Consider the following 12,963-nt stretch of genomic DNA (forward strand, 5'->3'; position numbering starts at 1 on the left):
ACCTTTTCCCGACTTCCTTTGCGTGTTCCGCCGGCTTGTTTTTTTCTCTTCCTCCTCCCCCCCCCCCGGAATGCGAGGGCTCGGGAACGCTTTGGAGGGCTCTTCCTCCTGGCGGGGACCAGGACAGCACGCTCTGCCCTTTGATGTGCATCATGCTTGAGACGCGCCAGCGAGTCCAAACAGAACGAGCTCCGTGAATAGCAATTAAAAAATCTTTCCAAAATCCGGAGAAAGGCTAGCGTTGGTTCTTTGGCTTAATGCGATGGATAAACTCAACCTTTATGATTCCCGGCTTAGTATTACGTGCTAACCTCATATTCTGGCTTGTTAAACCGACCATGGCTTAGGACAATGTACAGTGCGTGGTCACAAAATGTAAAGTTGAGGGGAGCGGTTTCTCCTTTTTTGCTGCTTTTCCCCGTGTTGTAAAGAGTAAGGCTTTCCAATGTGCAGACGGGACTGATGCTACTACCGGTGTGTATGAGTCGGGAATAGCGAAGCGGACTGAAAGATACTGCTTGCTGTGGTTGCGTTAGGAGTTGTCTAGTTGCTATATTGAAATAAGCCATAACTGACTGATTGGCCCAAGCGTTGCTAGCTTTAAGAGCCCTCCCTCCCCTTTTTTCCTACTCCATGTTTGTCCTTCGAATTCAACCCTAGGGTTGCAACAAGGGAATTATGGCTTAGATCCAGGTCACTTAGGGTTTTTTTGCCTGCAGTGTATTTTCAAGGAACATCCCCCATTCTTTCCTAAAGGGAAACTCTCTCTCCATGGTTCCCAAAAGCATGCCTGTATCTACAGGTAGTCCTTGACTTACGTCCATTCGTTCAGTGACCATTCAAAGTTACAGCAGTGCTGAAAAAATGGACTTAAAACTGGTCCTCGAGGTTCTGGTTGTTGCAGCACCCCCACGGTCACGTGATTGCAATCCAGGAGCTTGGGTGCCTGGCTTTTGATTATGAAGTTGCAGCAAGCCATGGTCACGCTATCATCATTTATGACCTTCCCTGCTGGCTTCCCACAAGCAAAGTCAATGGGGAAGCCTGCAACAAAGGGTGCAAGTCATCCCAGTAAGTAGTTTCTGCTGCTCCTTCTCCCAGGGAGTCATACTCTGTAGCACACCCTCATCCGCCTTCCATAGTACACACCCACAGCAGCCCACACAAGCCTCCGCTGGCCTCCCAGGCCTCCTGACCCACCCATGGCCTCTGCCAGCTCATCTGTGCTCCATAGCAGCTGCCCGTGGCACCTCCCTGCAGCACCCCCTCCACACCCCGCGCTCCCTGCTTGGGACTCCCACCTCTTCCCACTTAACAACCTGCTCGATCCTGGAGTTACAACAAACAGGATTGCAGTCGCTAAGCGATGTGGTCATGTGACACTGCGCTTTATGACCACATTGCTGAGTGATGGCAATCCCTGTCCCAATTGCCATTGTACCCCAAGGACTACCTGTATATGGCAAGCAAAACAGCAGTGTAGTATGACAACTGAATAAGTGGAGTCCTTGGTGCTCTCTGAGCTTGGTTGGTTGGTTGGTTGCTTGCAGACGTTTCATTAGCTGACTATGTAACACTGATAATGTTACCTAGTCGGGTAATGAAATATCTGCAAGCAAATAAAGCAGCTCAAAGAGCATCAAGATCTCCACAGTTCAACCCTGAGCTACATATATTCTCTTCTATCGAAATTTAGTAAGTTTTTGTTTTGCTTTGCTGACAGCTTATTCCAGTATCAATGAAAAGTCAAATGCAGTCTTATTTTCACAAAAAGTCCCAAGGGAAATACCTCTAAAACCCAGTCTATTAATACCATACTTAGTATGAGTACTAAAGAACTTGCAATTAATTCATCTGTATTGGAGAATAGTTGAAATAATATTAAAAAAATAAAAGACAGTGTAATTAAGTAATTACAATAAACAATGCATAAATGGAAATTATTTTCAATTTAAGCATTACTGTTGAAGAACTAAAGAAATGTACTATTAAAAGCTTAAGGTGTAACATGAATTGTGTTCAGTTGTACTCCAAATGACAGCCCTAGTTTAACTATGCTTCTACAGAATGGTATAGATTACAGTTCTTAGTTGAATTCTCAATTACAGAACAGCATTTGGTTTTGGAAAAATAAAATTATACAAAGAGGTCCTTCTTAACATAAATAGATTCTGTGTCAGTTCCATATACAAGACATGATCCTAACACATCTAAACTGTTTACAGATAAAGTTGGATTTGAAATTAAATTTGTAATCTCCATGCGATCTTTAGTAGGATCGTTGCTCAACCATGCACTTATTACAGACTGATTAACTGAAGAGTGAGGTAGAAAGGAAGTATTTCTTCCGCCTAAAATAAAACAGAAATAAATTTGTTATCTTCAGTTAAAAAATGAGAATATATTTATTTTAAATATGATGCAAATATCCATATAATGTATAGATAATACACTGAAATACTTGGCTTTGCCATTTGCCAAAAAATAGTTTACAGTGTGCTCCTCTAGAATAATTTTCACCTTGATTGCTGCCTTTTCATTTCATGATAAGCTATTGCTAGGACTATGTAGAGATCTGGATTTGGAGGGTAAAATGTGATTTGGCACAAATGGGTGTGCATATAGCATCTTAAAGCAGCCTCATCTTTTCTTGGGTTGCACAGCTGGTACATAATTAGAGGAAAAGATACATTCAGTTTAAGGTGTTCCCAACAGGTGCTATTCACGCACATTTCAAATCACATTTGCCCTTTGAATCTGGATCTCTGTACGTCCGTACTAGTTATTAATCCAAAAGCAAGTATTCCAATATTTATGTGTATTTCCTCTATTCTCTTCTTGCAGAAATATGGGGTGGTGAATATGGGCAGAGTGGAAAAATACTATACAATACATGAAAGCACTTTACATTAGAAATATAAGAAATGTTCAAGTTAACTGTAGCAATGTTAGGCTACAGTGAACAAAGAAAAGTTGCTATCTCTATACTAGTCTGCTAGTAGAATGAAATATTTATTTGATTAATCAAAAGTTTGGATAAATCTTACTTGTATGAAGAAAAGATTTTCTTTCAGTCACATCAGAAGAAGCATCCCAATGCCACAAAGATCCATCTTCTGAACAAGTGAACAAATGATCAGGGTTGGAAGGATGAAAGTGTACTTCCCATACTGTAAAAGTAAATACATGACAAATATAATATGCAAAGATAGAACATTCTAAAAAACAATTATTTACATTTCAACATTATGGTAGCAAATGCTTAAAGATTCATTTTGTACAGAAAGATGAACTAGCATGTTCTAATACATGAGAGCAAAATGCCCTAGAGGTTACCAATCAATGCCTTCTATTAGCATATTTCTAAATTCTATATTCTAGTATAGGATATCTTGAAATTGTTTAATGCTTAACTTTTTCTTAATTCAGTTAAGATACTAGTTGTTTCTTAAGAGCCCTGTAGACTAAGAATAGTAGTTATTTCCAGAAATGGTACTGATCAGATAAAGTTAACCCTGAATCACATCTCACACTAATATGGTTTAGTCCTTAGCAGATTGTTAAATAAACCACAGTTGGGTTTATACAAACCATGACTCAGAACAATAGGCCAATTAAGTCAGCATTTCTGGACAATCTTTTATTTCTGAGCAAAAATTCTAAGTAAGCCATAAAAGCAAATGAAGTCTTAGCAAGATATGTGAACCTAGCCATAATCTGATTAAATTTGGAATCCCAATTCTGTGTCCTTTTTCTGACTTTTTCATCCAGTGGATTCTGCCTAGTATATATGCTACTCAGATCACATCTTGAGCTTTCCTGGGAAACTGCTTCATAAGCATAGATTCATTTGCATATACTGAAGATGAGAGAAACAAGAGTTTTTTTTCAAACACAGGTGCTGTGCCAATGTGGCAAAAGATTGTTCCCCTAGTTGTTATTATGACATTAGAAGAGATTCAAGAGTTATCCTGTTTGTTTAGGTACTTACATTCTGCTTCATGAGCATTTAGTAAGGAAACTGGCATGCTGCCTTGTCTTACATCCCAAATACTCAACATTCCATCTTGACTACCTGTAGCAACAATATGTTGTTGATTGGGATGCCTATCAACACAATGTAGTGGTACTCTTTCCCCTGTCCTGCATAGAAAAAGCAGCACACATTTTAAGAAATCACAAAGATTGTAGTCAAAGCACTACTTAAAACCCGAGGGGTATGTACAAACTATCATGCCTTCAAAGCTCTGCTGAAAAGTTTCTGCCAAACTCTGGCAATCTGAAAGAAAACCCAAAAGGCTCGGTTATTCTGGGTTTTAGCTGAAGTAAAATCCAGAAGGATCCTGGAGTAGTTTTAAAAAGGCAAAGTTGGTCTGCATCACCTCTCTCCCTTGAGAGCTTTCAATCTGGCATATCCCCAGCCCACGGATTTTCCCAGTGTTTTCCTTTGCCTTCCTCTCCTCAGCTGCCACTGGCCTGGTTTGCACCCCTTTTCCTTATTGTGACAGAACAGTAAAGAGCAGGCTCCCAGCATAGCATATCCCTGATCTGACTGATCTTACCAGTGCCTTCCTTTCCCTCCTTCACTTCCCCATAGCTTGGCTTTTTCTCACTCGTACTTTTGCATCTAAACAACTATTGTCCAGATTAAAACAGTCCTATTTCAGTTTGCATCTGGAACAAAACATCCAAAACATATATTTTAGTTTGAGCACAGACCACCTAACATCAGCTCTGTATGCATTTTGCACATCCCTATTGCATAACTATATGGCTTCATCAGAGCTTTTTATATGAAAGCAAAATACTTACAATGAAAATATTTGTGAAGGTTCATTTCCTTGCTGTCTAAAGTCCCATATTTTTAGCTGACCAATGGAGTTGACTGTCAGAATCTCTGTCGTGCGAAGTCGAGTCACTGCTTGGAGTGTACTGCTATCAGCATTATCTATGAGAAATTAAAGGAAACATTCACACTTAACAATGCCTCTTTTAAAAAATTACCAAGATTTGGTGACAGAGCAAGTTTTATAGAATGAAATTACTTAGCAAGTATAGCATTATAACATATTGATCACTATCTCCATCTCTCTTGCATCAACTATATGTGTGAATTTTAATGTAACAAAGGATCCAGCTAGAAATCAATTGCCCCAAACTAAGAAAAAACATTTTAAGTGTATATTACATAGCACTCTTTCCAATAAACTACAGTATTACAGTAACTGCTCAATTGAGAAAAAAGTGTTCCTGCAAAAAAACCCTAAATACTGGAAATAATTAGCTTTACAACACAAAGAGGGGCCATTCACAAACTCTTAAAATATTAATGTATTCTTTTCATACAATCTATGTGAATGCAACTATACAGTATTCTGTTGCATAAAGACTTGAAATGCAACCTTTTCTGTCCAATTACAACACAAGTCTGAAGCAACAGAAAGCTACCTACTCCACAGGAAAAGACTTCCCTAATGCATAGGGCATCCTACTAAATGGATTTACAATCTGGTGGGCACTGATAGAGAATATCTGAAATTTAGATGGAAGCAGCTTCCATGGATGAAGCTCCATTCATGGAAGTTGTTGCTATCTGATTTCTTGGGAATGTGCCACAGATCATGCCATTTAGTAAAGTCCCACAGTATTTTTCAAGGACCTGAGGGAAACAAGGGGCACATGAATCAGTTCGATTTCATGCATCCAGCTCACTGTGTTGTCAGCTATAGTCTATTCTTACTTTGTAGAACACTTTGCATGCAACTGTACATAGTAGTTACCCTGCCGTATCAGCCTACTAGTTACCTGCTTCTTCTGTTCCTAGCTTTTCTTACAATAATTATGAAAAACATTTTTATTCAGAAGTAAATATCTAGTTCACCATTTAATTATGGAAGTTACTGACAGAAAACAAGAATTCACATTTTTGTTCTCTTACTAAAGATTTTCTTCATGTAGGATTCCCAGAAAAAATGTTTGCTTGTAACAGTTTTCTTCAAGAAATATTACATTTGATTAAAGGAACAGAGTAATTGTGGAATATAAAGAGAATAAGTTAATACTCTTTCGGTGGGGAAAAAAACCCTTTAACATGCCTTTTAAGGATAGCAGTAAGGATACTGCTAGGACAGATTTTTAAATGGCATGACAATTGTTATCCCAACAAAATATCTCTTTGATTTCCAAATTTGTATAGTGAAAACTGAATACCTGCTAAAAGAGTAAGGTAGGTAAATAAAACTGATACTTTTTCTATTCTTTTTAGAAAAACCTTATAGCAATATGTTGGCATATATTTAGGCCTTCATTGTTAGAGTTTTATCTGCCTACCTATAGTACGTATAGCTTCCTTATGGTCAGTGGTGAACACATTTATCCTGCCATCTTCGCCAATAGTAAAAATTTCAGGGCTATTGCAAATGATCCCAGTGCATGATGCACTTCCCCAGGAGTGATCATAATAATGTGCTTGTTCCCATTTCTGACTTATGGAAAGAGTCTAAAACATAAGAAAAAAGAATCAAACTACCCATTAATTGCCCAAAACTTTCAGTTACTAGGTTGCTTCAGGCAAAGTACTATTTCAGTCCAGCCTTATCCACAAATGTATACAAATTAATGAAAATAGTTTAATAACATGTACACCAACATAGTACAGAATATTTGAAATTAGAATCTAAGATTCATAAAAATATAATCTGTATATTGTATGAAATATAACATATTCTTTAAGGCTATTATTAAATAGCCCATTCTGCAGATGCATAATCATAATTACTACAGTAATACCCATCTGTTAAAAGATTATTAAAATATAAAGAACTATGCATGAGAGATTTATTGCATTTTCACAACTACAGTAATGATTTTCACTATACATCTCTCAGTTATTCAGTGTTGGGTTAATAAACATATGCAAAGCCAGAAATCCCTTTTTCCAATCATTCTAATAACTATTTCAGGCTGTGTTCACTTAAATTCAAATTTGTATTGTAAAAAATATCTTGACAACCTATTGCCAGCAAAACCTAAATAAGTGTTGCACAACCCAATTCTACACATTTGCAAAGTACATGGTAACCCCAAGGCAGTGGGCTAGACAGGGAAGTAAAAAATTAAAACTACAAAACACAAAAAAGGAAAAATCAATGGTAAACCACTTTTTATCATTGCCAAGAAAATGTGTCTATGTAGCCAACTCAAGAGAGTCTTATCTTTGCTTACAAAACCTTTTGTATACAGTGGTACTAACTGTAGACTTAGTTTATGTTCTTAGTACACTGTATGTACTGCTTTTTTTTTTTTAGAGTTATGTTAAGACAGCCCAATTTGAAATTTTATATAAAAGACCCTGATGCTGGGAAAGATTGAAGGCAAAAGGAGAAGAGGACGGCAGAGATGGTTAGATAGCATCACTGAAGCAATGAGCATGAAACTGAGCAAAGTCAGGGAGGCAGTGAAGAACAGGAAGGCCTGGCGCAATATGGTTCATGGGGTCACAAAGAGTCGGACACGACTTAACGACTGAATAACAATAACATTATTCTTTCAGGATTCAGAACAACCTGGCTATGGATTTAAGTAAACAAATCTTGCATACCAGCAAATTTCAAAGACAGGAAAACTTTATTTTAGGAAAAAAATAGCTCCAAGGCAGCTTACAATGTAATACAAATACCAGACTAATTTTTCTAGATAATGACAGAAATTCAGCTTTGCTTCCACATGGCTTCAGATGAACTAATGAATTTTACATAATAAGATCCAAATGTATATGCAAAATAAAGCTGTAAAAGAGAGAGTTCCTTAACACTTTTAGAAAAAAGTATTTCATCCTCAAAGAAGGCAAGGAGGAAAGATCTATATTTTCTTGTATAAGTAGCTTTTGTGCTGTACTATTAGTCTGATAATGAAAACAAATACCATTTACCTGATTATTTTGATGATGCCGGAAAATGGCCACACTCCCAGTAGATGAAGCAGCAACAATTCTCTCCTGATCCAAAAACTAGGGGAAAATATCTAACGTGTTAATACAATACATGATTTCATCATTAGTGAAAAAACATCTAGCATGGTAATACATGATTACATCTTTACATGAGATTACATATATAAATTATGATGGCTGAAAAAGAAGTCAGAAACCTGCTTTCCTGTTAGTGCAGCAGTAATATCTTGCAACTTCTAAAGCAAAGATAATGCATGTCTTATAGCCTCTTAAAAAATATTTATGCAATTTTTACCTGCATATCCATAACATCACCACTATGCTGGATATCACAAAGCAAATGAGGTTCTCCATGATATTCACCATTTGGGACCAAGCCTGCAAAATCTCCAACAGACCAAATGGAAATCTTATTTTCCTGTAAAATTACAAAAAATACAGACTCTTGTACAATGTTAATGAAACAATGTGTGTTCATCATTTACCAAATTACTATTTTGCATTTTTATTAGATTTATATGCCTTTTGTACAGGAGCTCAAGGCATCACACATAGTGTTCCCTCTTCCTATTTTTCCCCATAAGAACAACCCTGGGAGGTAAGCCAGGTTGAGAGAAAATGACTGACCAAAATTACCAGATGAGTTTCTGTGGCTGTAGGTGCAGTAGAACCTGGGTCTCCCCACTCTTAGTCCAACACTTTAACTAGTATACTACAGTGGCCCTATTTTCTAATTTTCAAATAATCTAGAAAAGTACAGAAGATTTTATTTTGTTCATAATATAAGCAAAGTACTATATCTTTTGCTCATATATTTAAATATAGAATTACTGAAATGTTAATTTTGTTATGTTGCACACTGAGTACCTTTTGAGTACTCAGTTGTCAATTTAGTAAGACATTCCATAAACATTTTCAGAAATAACACCTGTAGCTTTGAAGAAAGTTTGTTTTATGCTACATTTCCAAAATACAGGCAGATATTAATTAGTATAGTTCCATTATTTCCAATACATCCCTATTTAAGTTCCAGATACAAGTGAGAGTATGTGATTTAATTCAGTTCCTACTCCGACAATTCATGCACGCTGGAGCAAATAACTATTAAAAAGAACACACTGGCAAATTTAAGCTTAAAATTACTAAATGCATGCTTAATCTTAGCCATTCGCTACCTCTGTAAAGCAAAATAAAGAGTCTATTCACCACCACCACCAAGAATGATGCACAAGCCAAAAGGGATCGCTTTTAGGACTAAATTCAACAACTGCGGGGGAGTCACGACCATGGGTCAGGAATACTCTACATCAAAAAAGCACGTGCACCAGGTTTTCGCGATCATGATAGCTGGAGAGCACAAAAAGCGACTGGGGGAAAGCGAAAGTTGGTTATGGGGTGAAAGTCGAAAGACCGGAGAAAGGAGGAATGGTAGTCACGCAAGCGGCCGAGTTACCTCATTGTCCCACGAGCCGGTGGCGAAAACCTCGGGAGGCTGCAAGGCAGTGGCAGACACGGGCCGCCAGCGGGTCTTACTGATTTTCTGGGATACATATTTAGCCACGACGTCTTCCATATTCGGGAAGAAAATCTCGCTCCCGCGCCGCGAGATCTCTCCGCAAGCTTTCAACCTCACCCCCTTGATTGGCTCACAAGCTTCACGGGAGACGGCAACCGAAGGAGGACAAAAATGCTTTGCTTGCGCTTAGACTAAGGAACAGCGGTCTCCACGGGAATGCGAATTTTAATGCTATCGCGAGTGGGATGCGTCTTGCAGTTGAATTTCTAGACTTTTGTTTTCCTAAAGCTGGAGTATCTAACTGGGAGATTAAGTATTTGTCTCAAGGTGATTTAGGATGAGTCAAACTCTGCATTATATCTCACAATGTCCCTATGCACGAGTAACTTGAAAAGACATAGAATATGGATGATTATCAAGGACATTAAGCTAAGTCCTAAACTGATTTATTAAGGTGTAAGCCTTACTGAATAGACTGGGTTTTACATCTGCATAAATATGCACGGTACTGCATTACATGATTGAAGCCTAAATACTTTCAGTAGTTAGTATTAAAGCACTTTCTAATCTGGGCTGAATGGGGACTACAGCTCCCAGAATTCCTAAACAACAGGTTTAAGTGGTTGGATGAGATTTGAACCTTCCGTACAGTACATCTTAAGGGAACCTCCTTAATGAAGGCTACAAGACAGCATGAGCTGAATTTAATGGTACTTGTTGCTGAATCAAGCACACATACTTCTGCTGATTAAACCATTTTATTTTTTCCCCTACAATTCCTTTTAAAAGACAAAATTTCCCCTAAGTCTAGCTCAATTCCTGGTGACTTCATGGATATATTCAAAAACTCTGCCAGGTTATTTTTGAAGCAGTTCTATTTTCCTCATTTAGCTTTGTAGGGATGTACACCTGGCTGTCCTTGGCCGATTCAAAAAGATGAGTAGGGTTGGACCTGGTTAATACTTGGAGGGGAGTTTACTGAGAAATCTCAATACTGTATATTAAACAGGGAAATTTTTAAAAAATCTCCAAAAGCAGCAATGACAATTTCCATACTGTTGCTAAGAAAACTACAAGGACACATCCATGAAATCACAGGAGCTGAACTTAACTCAAGAGAAACTTTTCTAAAAGTAGACAGACTATATAACAGTTCCACAATTCTGAAAGAACAGGAAGCATGTTATATATGAAATGGAATGCTACAGCAGCATGAAGTAACACTGAAGATAAGTATCACATTTAATTCAATAGAAATAGCCAAGAATTGATTTGCATCATTGCATAAAACTGCATCCAATTCATACAATTAGATCTTATGGAAGTTTACATAGGCATAAATCTAACTATTAATTGTATATATCCCAAGGCAGAGGAAATTGTATTGTACTCCCTCTTTCACAACAATATTTCCTTGGAAGTAGATTAACTTGAGAGATAATGACTGGCCCAAAGTCATCTGGAGTGGGTTGGGAGTTAAATGACTTCACATTTTAGTTCTTTATATTGCCTGAGTGACAGTGGCCTTCCAATGTCTCAGGTTCCACTTACTTGGCTCATTTAACTAGAGACGCCAATATTAAATCTGGAACCTGGAGAATATCATGTACTCTGTGACCTCTTCAAATTATTTTATACAAAAACAAAATTTATGAAATTATTCTACAATGCCTTTTGTAAAACTCCAACCTCTGCAGAATTAAACAAACCTAAGCTTTCAGTGCAGTCTGATTCTGTGGAGCTAAAGTACTAAAATCCACTACCATGGCAAATGGAAGTCTATTGGTTAACTGTAAATCCATTTTGCTAATTAGAGCTACTCTCAAGAAAATACACACGGTATTGCAATATTAGAATTTTTATTAGAACTCCAATTAGAACAATAGTTCTGCATTATATGTTTATTTTATGCTTTAGAGTTACAAGTAATATGAAATTTACTCATGAGAATTAATCTCATCAGAAAATACATATTTAATTCCCATGGCATGACAAACAGTAATACATCTAATTGGCAAAATAAGGAGCAGGTTTACATTTCTTGTGTCTCATTAGAATATAAAGCAAATATTCTGGTGGGCTGACTTACAGAGAAATTTGGAATTCACAAATGAAAGGTATAAGACTATTTTGAAGTATTTAAAAGCAAGCCATCATCCAAAAATGGAGCTTTCAAAATATCATTAAATATAGCCTTGCTAGCGGGACCCTTTTTAAAAAGCAATATATGAGTACATGTGTTGCTTTCTATGCACAATAATGTTTGAAAATCATAAAATGATAATGAAGCATTTTGTCATTGTCAGGTTACTTTGTCACTGTGCACACTACTGCTGATATTGAAGAATATCAATAATGTGACTCACCTGTTCTTGTGAAATGCCAATCTTGACAGCAATTTCCCATTGAGTGATCCACTGATTGTCTTCAATCAGTTCATCAATCTTTCTAGTGTGAAGCTCTTTGATTGCTATCACAGATCATCCACTTCATTTTTGATCACACAAATCAGCTCTTTCTGGTTCACTGTCTTTATATTTTTTAGCTCACCAATAACAATACTCATGTCAACATATTCATCACCATAAGCAACCTGCATTCAGCAGTGAATTTCAATTGAAGGGATACCTTCAGTAGTCAAAAATGTGATCATGGTACATTGCTTAAAACATGTTTATGAGTACTCATTGCAGGCTTCCATTTCACAAACAATGGCAACACAACATTTTCTCATAACTACTTCCAAGCAACCAAAGTGAAAAAATACATCAGAGCTTCTAACATGTCAGTACTACCATCTACTGGCAATTTACAACATTGGAATCATTACTTTTCATTTAAGCCCTGTACTTTGTCAGTGGGGGTGAAATAAATACCACAGACAGAACGGTGGGAAAGGTGACAATTCCACACACAGAAGTTTTACCCTGAGGAAAAATACCTGGATTAGCATTAATTTGAGAAGCAGCTATTATCCTGCCATGATGTGCTAGTACCTCATTTCTTTGCACTATAGTGTTTTACACAACCCATGGTTGGCTGACACATGCATTACTGAATTAACCCAATTGCTTGGATTTGCACACCTTGAGCCACTCACTAAACACACTGGTGAGGTCCACACAACACATTGATCCAACAAGACTATGTGCAGTGTGAACACAGCCCAGTGCTAGCTATACAAATAGACACTGCTTAAGTGGACCTACAGGATGCATATGCCTGTTTATATGCCTACAATCTGTGTTTAATCCTAGTACCAGCCTATTTCAAGTGTTTGAAAAAGCATTTTTCTAAACTTTCAGCTCCGCTCCAAGAACCTTCCCATCTCGCATCCTAAATGTGCCATTCACGCTATACCATATCAGAGTTATATATAGCCAAGATTAAGAATCAATCACATGCTTCTGTTTAAAGGAGACATCTTCCTCCCCTAAGACAACCCCACCCTTACTCTCCTCCTCGGTCAGCATCTCTAGCCCCTCCCTCACTGGGT

The 12,963-nt window shown here is 37.5% G+C and overlaps 1 protein-coding gene across 1 annotated transcript; it reads right to left on the reverse strand.

Moving 5' to 3' along the window:
* Window positions 1-1,859: 1,859 nt before the first annotated feature.
* On the reverse strand, window positions 1,860-10,080 carry NUP43 (nucleoporin 43). The gene is made up of 8 exons (XM_025176133.2): window positions 9,405-10,080; window positions 8,247-8,369; window positions 7,931-8,008; window positions 6,331-6,499; window positions 4,813-4,948; window positions 3,992-4,143; window positions 3,048-3,170; window positions 1,860-2,351 (listed from the first exon to the last, which is right to left on the reverse strand). The coding sequence occupies exons 1-8, from the start codon at window positions 9,522-9,524 to the stop codon at window positions 2,137-2,139; spliced, it is 1,116 nt and encodes a 371-aa protein (XP_025031901.1). The 5' UTR covers window positions 9,525-10,080; the 3' UTR covers window positions 1,860-2,136.
* Window positions 10,081-12,963: the final 2,883 nt, after the last annotated feature.

The sequence above is a fragment of the Python bivittatus genome, unplaced genomic scaffold (assembly GCF_059951505.1).
Source record: "Python bivittatus isolate LINGU-HERP-01145 unplaced genomic scaffold, Pbiv_v1 ctg000020_np1212, whole genome shotgun sequence".
Taxonomy (NCBI): Eukaryota; Metazoa; Chordata; class Lepidosauria; order Squamata; family Pythonidae; genus Python; species Python bivittatus.